At 42.6% G+C, this 17869-nt stretch overlaps 2 protein-coding genes across 4 annotated transcripts in view; one reads left to right on the top strand and one right to left on the bottom strand.

Moving 5' to 3' along the window:
• Positions 1-4726, bottom strand: part of LOC116939864 (alpha-1,3-mannosyl-glycoprotein 4-beta-N-acetylglucosaminyltransferase C-like) — a 35624-nt gene extending 30898 nt beyond the window's left edge. Inside the window, exon 1 of one of the 2 annotated variants that reach the window (XM_076065270.1) lies at positions 3956-4726. The gene's annotated coding sequence lies outside the window, so the exon portion shown is untranslated. Of the gene's footprint in view, positions 1-2356; positions 2670-3955 lie in introns of those variants that run through there. The other variant, XM_032948793.2, reaches the window with a different exon arrangement.
• Positions 1353-17869, top strand: part of METTL25 (methyltransferase like 25) — a 43247-nt gene continuing 26730 nt past the window's right edge. Inside the window, exons 1-5 of one of the 2 annotated variants that reach the window (XM_032948791.2) lie at positions 1353-1932; positions 8286-8429; positions 10090-10196; positions 12116-12216; positions 13021-13669. In XM_032948791.2, coding sequence (XP_032804682.2) covers positions 1686-1932; positions 8286-8429; positions 10090-10196; positions 12116-12216; positions 13021-13669 — 1248 coding nt within the window. In that variant the 5' untranslated portion in view covers positions 1353-1685. The remainder of the gene's footprint in view (positions 1933-8285; positions 8430-10089; positions 10197-12115; positions 12217-13020; positions 13670-17869) is intronic. The other variant, XR_004402479.2, reaches the window with a different exon arrangement.

Raw genomic sequence — 17869 nt, 5'->3', positions numbered from 1 at the left:
GGGAGACAAAGGCGGCCGGGCGTGGTGAATCCAAGTGCCGGGGCGAAGCCGGGTAGTAAAGCTAGTCATAAGATATTTTTTAAAATGTAATGCTCATCAGGTGACATCGTGTTAAGTGCAGTCTCCATTCCGTATCCACCATCCTCTCTTGCCTCTGTTTGTGCTATGAAAAAGGACCACTGCCTGAAACGTTACCGATCATATAGATATTTTATTGATGATACTGGCAAAGGAGGTCTAATGATGTAGATGCTCACCCCGAGCCCTCATTACTTTGATAGTGCATTGTCTTTGAGCTGTGTGACGCCTTTTGGCGTCATCTGGTCGAGCACCAATTGGGTCGAGGCTCAAAAGAAAGCCGTCCCTTGGTGTGGACCAACCAGTTTCAAGGACAATGCATATATTATCATAGTATGTTTATTGTTTGCATTTTGACTGCAGGTATCGTGGTTAATGCAGACATGAATCCTTGTAAAAAAAAAGGTTTCAGTTTTGTTGCCAGAAAAAAGGGGGAAAACCCCTATTCTTAGATTGTTGAGTTGTTTTATTTGTCCCTGTGCACTTGTGCCAACGCAGCAGCGCCAAATAATGTTTCTTTTTAGGCCACATGCCGTTTGACTGTCGGTAATGTCAAAGGCGGGTACTTGAAGCACAGCCATCTGATGAAGCCCACTCGATTTCTGAGCTCGCTAGGTGAAGCTCAAAGTTAAATTTTGTCATAAAAAAGTCTCAGGGCATCAGTGAACTTTATTGCTCAGAATCTTATCAATACATTGGCACATTTCTAAACGTGACAACCGTGCCAGCTGCTTGAGGGGATGCCAATAATTTTGACAGAAAACGACGTGGCCCAAGCCAAACAAATAAAAGGATCAATGCATGAGAATTTTATTTTATGCAAAAACACTGCCTTAAATAAAAACATGTAATACGTAAAATATTTCACAGTTGACGTTTCAGGAAATAGTCCTCCATAGCAGACATCGATTTAATGTGCTATGAAGAAGGGTCATGGCGATATATATTTTCATGGTTAGGTGTCAGTGACAAATGTGTCCAGCCTTTTTGTTGATGGTGCTTGTGCACCACTGCCAACGCAATATTACCAACAAGCAATGTGACTAACGTTCTAAACAGGCCATTACAGGTAACCCGCACAACATCACATGGCGCACTCGACCCGCACAACGCTCCACCACGCACAACGCTCCACCACGCACAACGCTCCACCACGCACAACGCTCCACCACGCACAACGCTCCACCACGCACAACACTCCACCACGCACGTGGGGATTCTCATGTTCCGGGAATCCTCCCCTGCGTGACGTCACCACGCAGCTGCTCCACGTGACTTCGCGCACGCACACGCACGCACGCGCGCGCCCCCCACTCGTGCGCCGGCGAGTTGTCAACAACGGCTACCCCGGCAGGAAACGCGCGCGAACTTTAACAAAAACCCCACCAAGCCTCAGCGGTCAAAACGTTTCAGATCAAACAACCGCTGCACCTTAACCCACTGCTCCCGCAGCCGCTGTGCGAAATCGGCAAGGGTCTTATCCGCCGTATTACAGCCAGATCCCATGTTTAACCATAGCGTGCGGCCGCGCACCATTCCTAGAAATCCCGCCGGAGCCTGTGCGTAGGCCTCCCGCGGCACAGCCGGGTTGGGGGGTCCCGGCGACGATGTCCGAGAACGGAGAGACTCGGCTGCCGATGCTTCAGCAGACAAAGGCGGCCCTGAGTCGATCGTGGGCCTTCGTGTCGCGGCACCTGAGCGTGTCAGAGGCGCACACGGTGGAGTTTTACAGCAGGGGGCTGTGGAGGTCATACCTGGGAGACGCAGAGCCCCAGACGGTGCAGCTGCTGCTGATGCGAGATTCGAAGGGGATGAATCTCGGGCAAGCGGGGACTCCGCGTGAAGGTGGAGGAGGTACGAGGAGCCGCTCATTCATTCACACGTCAATGTTGCAGGCGACTATGACCACCCGCCACGACTGCCTGTCTGTCACGACTGCAACAGCACGGTTACCTCACCAGTCTGCGTGTGAACCACACACACACACCACTGCCTTCCTGTCACAAGTCGTGTATCACCACATCAACTGTCCATTGCTATTAGCGCTGTCCCCTCTACCCACCGTCCACCGTCTCCTACCACGACTGCCTCCCGTCGCCGCTATTACCACGCCCTCAGTTGTCTTGTATCAGCACCCAGCATTCATTGCATAACCGTCACTAACGATGCATCATCGCCACATGTACTTGTTCGTCACCATCCACTCACTGCACGACCACCACAACTGGCGTCTGTATCACCGCTACCCATGATAATCACCGCAAGCACGAATGCTTACCTGATCGTACTTAATTTATGTCCGCTGCCTCTTATCACCTTCTACCACCACCATCACCACTTTCGCTTGGCTTTCTGAGCCTGAAGCATTGGCACTGAATCCCAAGAATCTCACTGTGGCTGTTCCGGCTGCAATTGCATCGTGGTCCTGCTTGATTGAGTAGGGTTCTGCTTCCGCGCGCCGGCCTTTTTATACGATGATGAAGAAGAAGGGGCGATAGGGCAGCGGTAGAGGAGAGGGCACGGAGGTCGAGCAGACGAGGAGGCATTTAAGGGATCGATTGGATAATGGATCGCAGATGCAATTCGCTCACTCACGGTGCCATTCTGTCTAATTTGCGATTCATGACATGGGCGCTTCGTCCGTTTGATGATGCTCTAATGCGAATCAAAATTGGTTTAAATTGCGAGTCTTTCGTTTATCGTGCTTCTATTTATTTCGCTGTAAATTTCGGTCATCTTTTTCATCGTGCAGATCATTGTTTATTGCGGCCGGGTTTTGCGCGGGCGAGCATATTTTGAGTTTAAATTGTTACTACGACTACTTTGTTTCATGAACACAGGACTAGTCAAAGCACGTGTTTGAAGTGCAGTTTATTGTGTTTCATTGAGCAATTGGTGCCTTTCTTAAGTGTGATTTATCGTGATTAATTCGTTCACAAATTAGTGCACGTTTTGACCGCTGAGGCTGGTGGGGTTTTGTTAAAGCATCAATTTGAGAATTACAATTAATAAGGGCCAAATTGTTGCAGGGCAGGATTTGTAATTTTCGCGGTCATTATTTCAATATGATTGTTATAGTTTGTAATCCCCGGACGGGTATTTTATTATTTTATTCTGTTTACATATTCTCTTTTGTGTCTGTATTTGTTTTTTGTGACAACCCAAAGTCCCATCGGAATGCACCAGATAATTGCCTTATGGGGGAAATGTGCAGCAGGAGTGAGATATTTCTGTTGGTGGGCAGAAATTCAAATGAATCACACCTCCGATTAGCACGGTTGGCCACGTACGGTGCGAAAGAAGTTCAACATACACACAACGACCACTCCAAAGGAAAGCAAATATAGTGGGCTCAATCCATAATTGGCATTGAGTTCACTTATTTATAGCCAATTTAATTCAAAGCAATTTGAATGTGGAATGTACTTACATTATAGTGCACGATATTTTTAATACTATTATTAAGCAAGAGTAGGCCATTGCGTCTTTCGGTAAAGTCACGTAGAAAGTTTTTTTTTTTAAAACAACGGTTTTATTCACAACTTCGTTTAACTCACCCTCGACAAGTACGTCAATGATGCGGCGCCTGCTCCCACATCAACGCTTACTTGAAATACACTGTTACCTCGGAGATCCAACTTAATTCGTTCCAAAACCGTGTTCGAACACCGAATTGTTCGAACACCGAATCAATTTTCCCCTTAAGAATGAATGGAAATAGCATTAATTGGTTCCCCACCCAAGGATGCTCCTATTATGGGCCATTTTTACACAGTTTACAATATTAAAGTACAGTACAGTACGTAAAAGCATACAAAAAAACAAGAAACACAGTTATAATTAATAGAATATAAATGAACATTGAACTTCACTTTACCTGTAGTAAGGAGAGTGGATGGCTTGAGTGGAAGATGGTGAGGAGGTGTCGGTGTTGCTTGGAAGGGGAGTCCCCCTTCATAAACACGTTGGGTAACTGCCCTTCTGGGGTTCTTTCTTTACTTTGCCTTTTTTCGAGCACTGTGATTCACTTGAGGGCCCTTTTACTAAAAACTGATCAAGAGAGGATTGTTTCTGCCTCCGTTTTAAGATGTTTCTGAAATTACTCAATGCATTATCATTATAAAAATCGCCTGCTCTGCTGGCTACTGCCTTATCTGGATGATATTTTTTTATACAAATTGTGTAACTCAGCCTATTTTGCCACCTTTGAAAAAGGGCTTTTGTGTAGAGTCTTTTTAAAAGTTTGAAATTACCTGTTGGTCCATGGGCTGGATGAGAGGAGTGGTATTGGGGGGGGTAGGAACTTTACAGTGATAAAGGACGAGAGCTACGTGTAAACTGGTTCATTCGCCTTTTTCTCGGTCGCTCTGGCTACGCGTCTCGGCCCCAAACAGGTTTTTCCAGTTGTTTGACCTCCGAATTTTTTGTTCGATGTCCGGGTCAAAAAATGGTCGAAAATTTTGTTCGATCACCGAATTTTTCGAGCTCTGGAGCGTTCGATCTCCGAGGTACCACTGTAATCGGTTCTTTTATAAATGAATTTTCAATGTACTACTTTTTTTGTGTGTGGAGTGATGGTGCCCGTAACTCGTTCATCACGGATCCGGCGCGTCAGAGACACACGGCACCTGCTTCTTGGGCGAGGCGATTCGACAGTTTAGGGGCCGCGGCGTTTTTGATCTGCACAAAAATATATAATTAATAAGGCGTCCATACCAAATGTAAATTGCTTTAAAGTAGCGAATTAATTGATGCCGATTTTGATACAGGCATGCATTGTCACCGGATCTGAGTACGTGTGCAAAATTTGGAATTGATTAGACAACAGGAAGTAGACTAAATTGTGATTACAAGATTTGACCACGACACAGGAATCAAGTTAGGTAAAACCGTTGGAAAACGACGACGTTTTGATCACAACACAAGCGATCGTCTTTTTTCCTCCTGATGACGATTGCTTGTGTTGTGATCGAAACGTCGTAGTTTTTTTTGTTATTTTTTTGTTATTTTCTATGAACCTATCTACGTGACTTTACCGAAAGACCCAAATAATGTGAATTTCCTGCAGTCACGAAAGCTTTAAGCTTGAATACATATTTGTTAATGGCATTTATGTAGGGCACCTTGAGACATGTTCTCCCAGTGAACGTTCACTTGGTTCTTACAACTGATTTAAACATGGGACAAAATCAGCAACAGAGACGGTACAGTTCTCTATGTAGCTTTCAGTCTGAAAATACTACACTGGGATGCAGAAAATGTGTAAGCACATGTCAGTACTGTTCAATATACTGTCTATCTTAAAATTAGGTTTTCATGAAAATTCTTTATTCAAGCTTCTCATATTTAATAAAGAAGTTGTGAAGAAGACTTTGATTTTGATATGAATTCAAGACATCAATCACACTGAGATTATGCATGTTGAGACACATGTTCAAAGACAAAGTGTCTGTATAAGAGGCATTGCACCCAATTAGTCAGCTGCCTATTTCTGTGAAGTTTGAGTGTTAACCTATTATGCTTGTGATTTCTATGGGTACTCTTGTTTTGCACATAACCCAAACATGCTCGTTAATGGCTTGGTCAAATATCCTTCTAAAGCAAGACTCTTCTGGAAATCAGTTATGAGACTTAGGGCTTCTTGTTATGGGGGAAATTAAGCGGAAAAGCCCTATTATTATGGAAATTATGTTCATTATAGTTACATTTTCAGGTTCGAATAAAACTTGCAAATAACAAATTCTTAATTATATTTTAAAGGAAATTTGTAGAAAAAAATGATAACACACTGCCACCACTATCCTACACGTGTACATTACATCAAAACGTACACACCAATGAAACAAACACGAACAGTACTGTAATAGGAACACATCTAATCCTTTAAAAATAACACTGTACTCAATCAACTTCGATTGCATTTCATTTGCATGGTAAATGGAAAAACCCACACAGAGAGCGCATTACAAGTAGGGGGTTTGAAATTACTTTCTCTATCCTGCAGCATGGCTGAATTCCTAAGAGGGCTGCTGCCAGGCATGTACATGCGCGATACATTAACATGTTAATTATTTACACCTGCCCTCTTTTAAGTAAACACCACTGGGGTTTCTAAGCCACATTTTGCAAATGAATGCTGTAGCTGGAAAAAGCCAAAGTGTTTACAATGCTTGCCAAGGCACCAGTGACATGTTAGAAACGTGGGTTGAGAGTATTTGGCTGCTATAAATTTTCATATGTTATGCCACTTCGTAAAGCTATCATTTGTGGCCAGGTCGATTCTGAAAAAGAATAGCCCAGTGGGCTTTACATGGTAAAATAAAAATTTATTTATTGTGACTTGCTTTTTTTGTTTTCATTGTTGTAACTTTCTGACCCTCCCCTACTGGACATCTGTCTGTGAAAAATAGCTTAATAGCTCATCGGATTTCTCCAGGATAAATACATACTGTATTCTAATTCTGATTATCCCTGCAGCTGTCCAGTAATAACGTAAAACAAACTTTATGCTTTTATTTGCAATAATAGGCATTTTTGTGCTGGTCTCTTTTGCCGTCTCTCAGATTTTGAAAAATATCCACAACTGAATTTTAAAAAAATATGACTGGCCATATTTTTCGGAAATTGTAATGTTGTGCTCTATGTAAAGGCAACAGTGAAATTTCAATCTTCTCACGCTGATATGCAAAGGATGTATTGTTGAAATTAACCTTGAAAACCAACAGTTGATTTCTGAGTGAGTATAACCCATAGTTTAATTCGATCCATTATTAAGAGCAACAACGTAGTTGTGAAACAGGTAAACACGGCTTGATTCACACAATTAGAGGTTATACATTCCAAAGAGGCATGCTCAAATAAGTTAGGAGTGGGACACACATCCACGGGTGGTTCTGTCTTCAGTGGTGGAACATACATTTGTTTTACAAGGAGAGCCACATGACGCTGGATTGCTAAGACCCCAAAAAGGCTGCAATTGCATTCCGTATGTATGTTGAACTTCTGTCTTTTGCGCCGTATGTAGTCAACCGTGCTAATCAGAGGTGCGATTGAAGGACAACAAACTAAACACAAAAAGCAGTTCTAAAGAAATTCGTTTTCAATGTAGATTTAAATGTGCATAGCTCCAGTGGCTTCCTAATATGGGAAGGAAGAGTGTTCCAGATGGTCGCAGAAGCGCATCTGCTAGCACGTGATGCAGTGACCCTCTTTGTTCGATGGTTAGCCAAAAGCTGCTGCGAGGATGACCGGAATTTTCATGATGGTTTACGCTCCTTGAAATCAGCAAGGTATTGTTCATTCGAATAACTTTTCTGCTTTTAGCTGATGTTTAGATGTATATTTTGGGATGTCACATTAATAACTTTTAAAATCAAACCAATAGTTTTGAATTGGCGTCATTTGGAGCAGGAATTTAAGACTCCTGCTTAATTGTGGTCATGTCGTCCGATACCTAAATGTTACTTAACGCACCATTTTTGTTGATTGTATTTTGAATAATAAGTTCATCTGAGATGGCTACCAACTTTTCATTTGACGTATTGAGTTCTGCATCAATGTTCTGCTGATATTTAAAAGGGACCTGTGGTTCAGTATGAAAAGCGATTAGCATGGAAGGCCACATATGGTGCGACATAAGTTCAATATACACACATACAAAAGTCAAATTATGTTCTGAGACTCTTTAAGCTATCGATACATTTGGCTTTTGACTCAGCCAGCGTTTTGGTGAACCTGAGCCCACGATATTTACATTTACTGCTACTTGCCCTCTACACACATCCTGGTTTTGTATCTATAGTCTCGTTAGATGGTATGTTTTATTATGCATCTCACTTTAATTAATAGGCTCTGTGTCACGCAATACGCTACATTAATATGACGCATTTTGTAAAGATTAAAAACGTTGCTCATTTCTGCTTTTTTTTTTTCACAAGTTGGTTAGATATTCAATTTGCAATTTTTGCTTTAAATTTCTGGCTACAACAATACATTTTGTTTAATTAAATCTAAATACATGCATATATTTATGGACTGATAATAAATCAATGTCTGCAGTCAGACGTTTAACTGTAGTGTCTTTCAGCTTGGGAATAATTTATTTCACCTGGGTCATTTTTCTTCTTTGAAGCTGCACGTTTTTGGCAAAAATTTATTTAATTAGCAGCCATGAAGAGCGAAGTCATTAGTTGTTGGTGTTGTTTTAGCGCAGGGAATTGGCGGAACGAGCTCTGCCGTAATGGATATCGAGCACTTCCTTCACGAGGCACAGTCCCACACACTGCCTGGCCTGGGCATCTGCGTGTCGACGGATGAGGCCTTCACCATGTTTGGCGCTGACGGATCAGTCGGTGAGTGACTACACAGGGCTGTGATGATGATTATGATTTGATGATGCCTTATCATGGAATAGCAATTTTTTTATAGGCTACTATACAGGACTGTGGTGATGATATGATGATCCCTTATGGTGGAATAGCAATGTATAGGATACTGTACTGGACACTGATTATGTGATGCCTTATGGAGGAAAATAAAAGTTTTATAGGCTACTAAACAGTGCTGTGATGATGATGTGATTATGCCTTATGATGGCATAGCAATGTTTAGAGGAAATGTTCTGGGGAATGATGTTCTGTTGTTTTAAGTTGCTGACCACATTTGCACTTCGAAGTGTCCTTGACTCTCTATTTGAGCACAAGCTATTGCAGCGTTCGTGTGATGTATTATCACCCGCACAGGGACAACGTTTGACATGTTGAGTCATTGACACGGCGGATTTTTTAGAGCAGGCGGCTGCGATGGCTAGCATGCTGGATTTGCAGTCCTGTGTTGAATCGTTCTAAATGAATGTCCCCAAAAAGAGGAGGGCCCCCCTAACGGTTGTTGCCTGTGCACTGTGTATTGTGTGTACATTACGTTTACCTATCGATTCAACCGAGCCAAATGGTTCCATGTACGTTCATGCACAATTACTCTTAATTGTACCCCATTTTGGGCAATATACAGCAGCATGGTTTTTAAAGAGTTAACCAGCTCTTGTCTTCATTAGCAAATTTACTTTTGATCGTTTATAAGGGATACAATTTAATTGCAATCCACTTTAGATGTGTACAGTGTCTAAGTGCAACAGCCTCTCAAGGCACTGAACAGACTAGTGGGACATGGTGCTTCACGAAGAAAATGAAGACATTCGGGGTTTTTTTTAAGAGGAGGCAATCATAGGCACAGGAGCAGAGTACACACAGGATTTGGCAGCATGAATTAATTGTCAGGGCTTGCGAGTTCCACACCACAGGAGTGACCCCCTCATAAAGCCACGTTACCTTAGGGCTTTCACAGTGGAGAGCAAGAGAAGCAGTGTAGAGCAAGATGAGAGGGGAGAAGTATAGGCAGGGGCGAGCACATGAAGGATTGTTAGAACGATCTTTACGTTCTTTCGGGCCTGGAGTCAATGTAAGGATCAGAGTCCTGGGGAGATGTGATTGTATTTGCATGTGTAGGTGAGAAGCGTGGTGGTGGCTTGTTTTTTATCCATTGGATTCGGAGCGTAAGGGATTTGGGGAGGCCCTAGAAGACACAGATGTCATAGTTGAGTCATGATGTAATGAAGGCCATCTGGGGCAAGGGTTGAGGTCCTGTGGAGTTGAGATACGTGGGAGTGGGAAGGGAACAGGAGCTCAAAATCAATGATGACTCTAAGGTTACGCATTTTGTTGAAGGACACACGAGTGACTGTGGAAATGTAGAGTAGTTTGCTTATAAATTATAAATTGCAACTATTTCGGAATAATACTTTTAAATTGTAATGTGGTTAGAGCTAAATGTGCATATAGTTTCATGACATTATTCAAATAATGTTTTTGTAAAGGTAAATTGTGGTTAACGTTATAGCAGACGACACACTAATTAATCCACTTTCATCTGTGCTGTGGCACACCAAACTCTGAAGGTGACAAGCTCAAATGCCAGTTTGGTGGTCAATTCTGCTTGTATGGTCTGCTTGTGTAGGTATTCCAGTCAGACCTGAGGACTTCATGAGCACCAAGAAGTCACACGAGGTGGAGCTGATGTCCAGAATGGTGGTAACGCTGGCACTGAAATGCAATGTATCACAGGTAAACATCACGTAGGGGTCACACCATAGATTATGTGGGGCTGAGTTGTTCATGGTGATATCTTTTGTGTTTGGAAGCCAGGTCAGCTGTTTTGCCTGTAACAAAACCTTGTCCTTTTGCATGCAGCAATATTTGGTCTTGCACTTCACAAAGGTATTTATAGGTGATATAGAGACTTGATATAATAATTTATATTCAAAGGGTACAGAATAAGCATTTTATATTGGCCTATGATGAGTAAAAGGAGGCTTAAATCAAATTAACCATGAGGAATATAAAAGTGGTATGTTTTAAAAAATCGTGTCTCTGGCCTTCATTTTGGTCATTCATAACCAATATGCCTTGGAAAATTAGAGTTTCTGCCTCAATGTCTCTTTCCTGACAAAATTAATATCAATTCACCATTACATTTGTAGTGACATCGCTTGATGTCACCATGCTGTGGATGTAGTACCGGCCCTAGAGGGGCACGGTGTGCACTGAATAATAATCGCGCTGGATGGCACCACGCTTTAAGTGCAGTGCCGACCCCACAGGACAGGGTGTGTGGGTGCCGACCAAAGGATAGGGTTATGTGAGGCCATGGCACTCTGGTTTACCCGGGAGGACATGTGACGGGTTGAGTTGACAGAGGGGCTAGGTGGGTCACGTGATTGGGACCCAATCACGTGACCCACGCCGGGAAGTATATAAGGGGGACGTGACCGAAGGTTCGGGGCTGTTGTGGGGTCCCGGGTCTTTGCTGCTGTCACTGTCTTCGCCGTCATCTCTCTTCATCGTCAGTCGCGTGGCCAATCCTCTGCACGGCTCCCGTCGTCGTCGCTATGTTAGTCAGCCAGCTAAAAAGTTAGACGCCGACGATGGGGCTGTGTAGATGGGTCGGCTATGCGTAGCCGTGTATATGTGTTTGTTGCCCAGTGATTGTGCCTGAAGCGTGAGAATAAATGAGAAGCCCTCTACACGTTGTGTCTCGGAAGTCGCTCACTACAATTTGATCATATTTAACCCGGAAGAAAAGCTTAAACGTACACAATGAATCATGACAAGCTGCATGATGAAAATTACCATACAGAGAGAGAAGAACACGTGGATCAGAGAACAAATGCAAATAACACGTGTCATGTTTTAATGAAAGAAAGTGGGATTTGCCAAGACGCATGGCAGATGGATGAGGATGGTGATTAAATGGCAGCTGTAGGATGTAAAATACCCCAGCGCTGTGACCACCACAGAAATGTCGCGAATGAGTTCAGCTTGTGTGCAGGATTAAGATAAATTGTGGCATCGTGGGATCATGAGGGATGGCAACGGCTTGGGGAGATGCACATCCAGCAGCGGATTTATCATGGCTGCTGATGATGAAAACTCTTGGCAGTGCAGATAAGGAATGCCACCTAGCTTTGAGAAATGGGCTACTGAAGGGGCCTCCGAAGTAGTTTTATGATTTACATTTTCTAGGGTTATTATCTGACACAAGGTGATTTACTGCTTTCTGTGAGTGTCTCTGATGGCATTGTGTCATGTCATGACACAATATGAATTTAATTGGGTTAAAGACAAAAAAATGATTGTTCCTTCACATACAGTAATGGTCACTGCACATCTTAATGTTTTCAATTAAACAACACAACTGGGAAATGTTATTAGCTAGCAACAGGTACTATGCTTGTGTAGCTATCGATCATATTGATGTCACCTTGTTGAATCGACCCACTTTCTAGACAATTTCCTATCGAATGATCCACCACTGCTTTTAAGGCTGTGTTAATTACTTTCTAATTAACAAGCTAAAGTGATGATTGCGTGTTATTTATGTACTCGACAAAAACCAGTGGTCTGAGGTCACATTGCTCGAATGCTAAGGCTCCAATACGCTGATGTGGCATTCTGTTGTTTATTGCCTTGACTCTTTGCGACAGGTGATAGACCTCGGCTCTGGAAAAGGATACCTAAGCTCCTATCTCTCCATGCAGTTTGGCCTGAGGGTGTTTGGCATCGATTCATCTGCCGTCAACACGAGGTGAGAGCCGTTCGGTTATAACTACAGTACAAGGAATTTGAAGGTTGATTCAGCGTTAAATTTGTGCATTGCTTTTCAATCAATCCGTCTACGTTTGACATAGCTAGAAGGGATGAGAAGAAACATATACAAATGCAGTGCTGAGAATGGTGGTCATGCTCTTGCATTTCAGCATAGCTTGCTCTTGCACAGAAAAACTGTCTCTCAAGACCCACATTGATCACATGGCCAATGAAATAAAAAACACATGATTGGATTCCTATACAAAAACAAAGGCTTTACCCCACCTCGACTCTGCCTGAATATAGTTAATGTTACCATCCTGCCCATATTTGGTTATTGTGACACCATCTACCACCGAGCTTCCGCGTCTACATTAAAATGTCTCGTTCCGTTGTATGACTCCAGTCCACTCCGTTTTACCCTTGACCTCCCCTATAGAGTCTTGAGATTCAGTGAGATGTGTAATTTTTTATATATGCAATTGTAAACTTATATGAAACTTGGCACAAGTGCCTAGTGATTTCACCCTCACCATGCATGTAAGGCTACAATTTTGATATTGCTGCTTGCTGCTGCCTGCTTGGTGTTTTGGGTCTGTGCTCAGTAATTATGTAAACAAAAAAAATTCACGTGAATGTCAACTGATTCATTGCGAAGTTGGCATCGAGCAGCTTCTGCTGCCTGCCGCACTGGGCTGGCCCTGCCATGTCTCGGTTGTACAATACATACGCATACAGAAAACCTGCAAAGAGTATTGCAACACTGATGAACCGTTGTGAATGTATTGGGATGATTTTTCAGGGGGGCTGCAGAGCGGAACCGCAAACTGGGCAAGTTCTGGAAGGGTTATAAGAAGCGGGCATCCAAGCCGGAGGAAAAATCTGCTGCCTGCAGCCCAGGGCCTATTGACAAATCTAACACTTGCAAACAGCAGACTCGTGGAGCTGTGATCAAGCTTGAAACGGCAAACGACTTTAGCTCTTCATCGACCATTGAAGTTTGCGTGTGTAAACAAGGGACATTTTGCAATGAAGGCACCGTTAACGGATGTAAAGAAACGTCCTCGGATGACCACATGCAAAGTTATGAAAATGGCTCGAGCTTAACAGAAAGTATGCAAAATAAGTCTGCTGGAACAAACGTTAAACCCGAAGAAGGCCTTGCAGCTTCATCAGAATTAAATTATTTTTTGAACAATCGAGAGGGTGTGGCCTTAAGCATTGGCACAGATGTGTCTCCCGAGGGGGACCTCCTCCTAAAGGAACTTACAGAAATTACGGAAGTGCAAGATCTCCGTCCGAAAGACATGAGTGTGGAAGAGAGGGCAAGAAGGAAGCAAGTCAACCTCGAGGCCAAGTCGAGCAAGGAAGGAGGCGTTAACGCACAGACGCTCCTCACCTGCTGGATCACTCCTGACACGGAGATTGAGCAGCTCATTACAGGGATGGAGGTAACGTCTATGTTTATAACCTCAACGTGCTGTTGACTTGCGTGGCCAGCACAGTCAGCAGTAGGTTCGTTTAAGAAAAAACAAGATTGAATTTTCTTTTTACTGCCACTCAGAGGAAAGGAAGATCTTGACGTTTCAGTAAAACGGCCTTGAGGATTATAGGGAGATAATCTTAAATTGAAGACGATGAATGGTGTTTGGTTTATGTTGCTGATATTCCACTTTTTGTCATTGGAGGGTGGTGATTGTGGCTAGCATTGGTGTACATCAGTTTCACTTTCATTCAAGCATTTAAAAGGATGATAATTGACTTCATATTCTAGTCATTAGTGCTAGTCCAAACAGTGACATTTTAATTGTGGACTTCGGGATGCTTGGTTGGCGCAGAGCTTCGATTAGATATGTCTCAACAGTGGCCAACCATAGTAAAAACACATTCTCATGGTTGGTGAATTCAATTATCTCAGAATAAATTTTGATTTAAAGCTTTCGTGGCTGCAGGGATTTATATTCTTGGTTCTTTCGGTAAAGTCACGTAAGAAAGAACCAAGAATATATCTCAGAATAGTTTCTAATGACCACACAAACACCCATTGTATGCAATGTACTGTAACTCTTAACGTTTACACACTTTATACGTTAAACTTTTGCACCGTACATCGACAACTGCTAGTCGGAGGTTGCGGAGGAAGGACAATAAACTAAACACAAAAAAATTCTAAATAAATGAGTTTTCAAAAGGCCCTATGTATGTCTCTGAATACACTAGCAGCTCACGAACTTAGTGTAATGAAGTAATAGAGGCTTACTCGGTCGACAACTTGATAGGTCCTGTGGTGTCTCTTACTGGGCCATTCCCCAGCACATGCTTCTGTCTGGGGAGAGATCCCTATGTTGATGTTTTCAAGGAGACGCTTATAAATAGTACTCTTATTCATCTCTTACTCTCTCTTCAATATCATTTACTCTCACTCTTCACAATCACCCTCTCTCTAGGAACTTGCCTTTTAAAATTGCCGCTTCTCTCACCGACCTGACTGATGCACATTTATTGTTGAGAAAGTAAAACATTGGTATAAAATTGTTGCATTAGATGGCAAGAAGATCTAGAAACCTTATGAGTTGTGGTTTGTAATTGTCGTAAGTGTATAGTGTACTCGCGCATAATTGTACTGAATTTTCACCAGTCTATGCGACGCAACATTTTTCTGTCATTTATTCTCTTCACCCAGAGGTAACCTTCCTTAAGTCGACGCAGCATAAAACATTATTTCAAATTAAATGACAAAGTAGCATAGAGGAGATACACTTTACCTCCTAATTGCTTGGGCTAAGACATATGAGATAACTTGCTTAGTGCGCAACACTGAGTGTCCTTCAGGTCTGTCTGCTGGAGGGTTGTCTCCCTTTATGCTTACATGGAATAAAAAACGCATTAAAAATAGCCCTACCACACGAGAAGTTTGGGCAATCAGCAATACACGGAAAAGAGGGGGGGGGGGGAAGAAAATTGGCCGAAGTCCATCTGTGCTAGGTCTGCTTGTGGTTGCAACCAAAAACGTCAGCAAGATTTAACAAAACAATACTTCCGACCTAAGTAATTCTCTGACATCTCTTCCCTGTGCGGTGTGGTGGTAAGCTCTTTTGTGCGTTGTGGCTGCTAGTAGGCCTCTTCACTTGCCTGATGTGCATCATTAGAGCTGTTGTACATGAATAACTCGATACAAGACTGATGATGATGACGATCACTAAAATGACCATGATGTTACTTCTGAAATCCTTCCTCGGCATGCGCGTTTCTTGGCCCATCCTTGTCTAACCTTTTTGGGGCAAATAGGTCCACAAGCATATTTTTAAAATATATTTATGGACATGAATGAATAGTGTGCATGTTGCAGTATTTGATTGTCCATGTTTAAGTTAAAACAAGATGTGACCCAATATACTGATAGCTCCTGTAGGATACGTAACGAGGCTGTGAGTCCCGGCATATGTGACACGAGATTAAAGCTTATTAATTGAGAACATTTTTTTATATATATAATCACTGTCAGGGTCTTGTGCTATCGATGCCATATTGACACCGCCACAATGATGCATGGCCGTGTATGGGAGTGATGTCACTCGAAGTTTTTGACCGTGATTTTAATGGCCGTTTTCTTTTTGAAGAAGGTTAAAGTTCACGTCGGTGGGCAGCTTGGGAAACATAGTTCATTTATTTGGTATAGCCCTGTGAGCCATTCGGCTCTTGAATCGGGTGCAACCGCAACAAACAAAAACATGAACAAGAAAACATGTTAAAGTGACTATGTGTGACTGTGCAAACAGAAAAATCCAGGAAAAAAAACATCAAAATATTCCTGAAATAGCACCGTACACCAACGCTGTGTGCAAAAATCCCAGTGGAATGCAAGTCAAATAACAACAACAACCACAAGACAACTAAGATTAAGGCCATCAGCCTAACTCCGTACTACAATAAACAAAACATGGCCAAAATAAAAAAAAACGTTTTCGAAATCACCAAAATAAAAGCCATAAATGCAATGTAACAGTGATCATAGTGACTGTGACCGAATTTTTTACAAAAAACTGCATAAATAAATTTAACACCAAAATCTAGAGCCATATTTTAGGCCACTGAATAGCAGTGGCAGCTAGGGGTGTACAACTCCTCTAGAGCAGTTTTGAGTGAAGATCTCATAGGTAGTGATTCAAGTTGCAGTTTATTGGCAATAGCATTCAAGATCCAGAAACGTAGCCTGGGTACCGTTATTGCAAGATCTCTTTGCGTTTTGGGTTGCTTTAAGATACCAGCAATCTCAGCCGTCACTGTAAGTGAGGGACTATAGTGTTTAAAGAGGCCACAGAAATGTTTTTTCATGGGGGTTCTCAACTTGGCTACCCTATACCCCTGAGGGCCTGCAAAGTGGCAAAGTTTCACAGGCAAAAGTGGGTCGTATGTAAATATGTTGAACTTCTTTCCCACTATACGTAGCCAGCCATGCTAATCGGAGGTGCGGGGAAAAGACAACAAGCTAAACATAAAATCAGTTCTAAAGAAATGAGTTTTCGATCTAGATTTAATAGTGCATGCTAGTAGCTTCCTAATATCGAAAGGAACAGCGTTCCAAGTGGCCGCAGAAGCGCATCTGAAAGTGTGTGATGCAGTGACCGTCTTTGTTCGATGGCCAGCCTGAAGCCACTGCGAGGATGAACAGATGTGATGGTATACGCTCCTTGATTAAATCAGCAAGGTATTTTGGTTCATTTGTGGCAAGCACTTTATGTGTAATGAGTGTGACCTTATAATGTGTTCGTTTGGCACCTGTAAGGCAATGCAGCTCGGCGAGCACTGGACAGACAAGGTCACACCTTGCAGTACCTGTCATGACATGTGCCAAAGAATTGTGTACACGCTGCAGCTTTGTAATCTTTTTGGCAGACATCCTATAGAGTAGTGAGTTGATAATCGAGCCTTGTCCGTGACAAATACACACCAGCAAGCACCCACTTGCACCAAACTGCTGATCTAGCTTAATATAATTTAGCCATACATATTATACAGTCATTTTTCTTAAAAGCTTCACTAGGTCGTAAAACTTTTTCACAAAGTTCCTGAAATGGTAAAATTTGCCAATCCCTATATAATGAATGTTTGCGTTTGAGGGTTGAACAGAACTTGGAAAAAAGCCATGCATATCAAATGACAAATCTCTAAAATCATGCATAGACAAATCAGGAACCTGTTTGCTGTACTGCCATCACCTGGCCACCTTGCAGGCTAGGAGTTTGACATTTTCATTTCATTTTTTGGTGCAATTGTGAACAAAAGCCATATCAGACAGTACATCTAATCGGCATAATCATTGGTTCACTTCAACTCAAAGACAGTCCTGCAAGGTGTGTGGTGAAGTTAGGAAATGTCCATGTGCTGGGCATTTGAAGGCCTGAAGACCAGATTCTGTGATTTTGCCGACAATGTGTTCAGGGAGGCAGTTCCATATCCGGACAGCAGAGTGAGGGGGCTTCTGCTGAGGGAGCATGATCTGGCAACTGGTGACATCTGCATGTTCCCACCAATCTTCATGTTATTAGTCACAGGCCTCCTGTGCCATGAGGGATGTGCGATGGAGCCGAGATACTTCCGCTGTGATCTATCTTGAGCAGAGTTTTCTTGCTCTCGCATGTCGATATTTA

This window comes from Petromyzon marinus, chromosome 7, assembly GCF_048934315.1.
Source record: "Petromyzon marinus isolate PM22_M1 ecotype Great Lakes invasive population chromosome 7, UKy_Petmar_22M1.pri1.0, whole genome shotgun sequence".
Classification (NCBI taxonomy): domain Eukaryota; kingdom Metazoa; phylum Chordata; class Hyperoartia; order Petromyzontiformes; family Petromyzontidae; genus Petromyzon; species Petromyzon marinus.
This window is presented reverse-complemented; position numbering and strand designations above follow the sequence as displayed.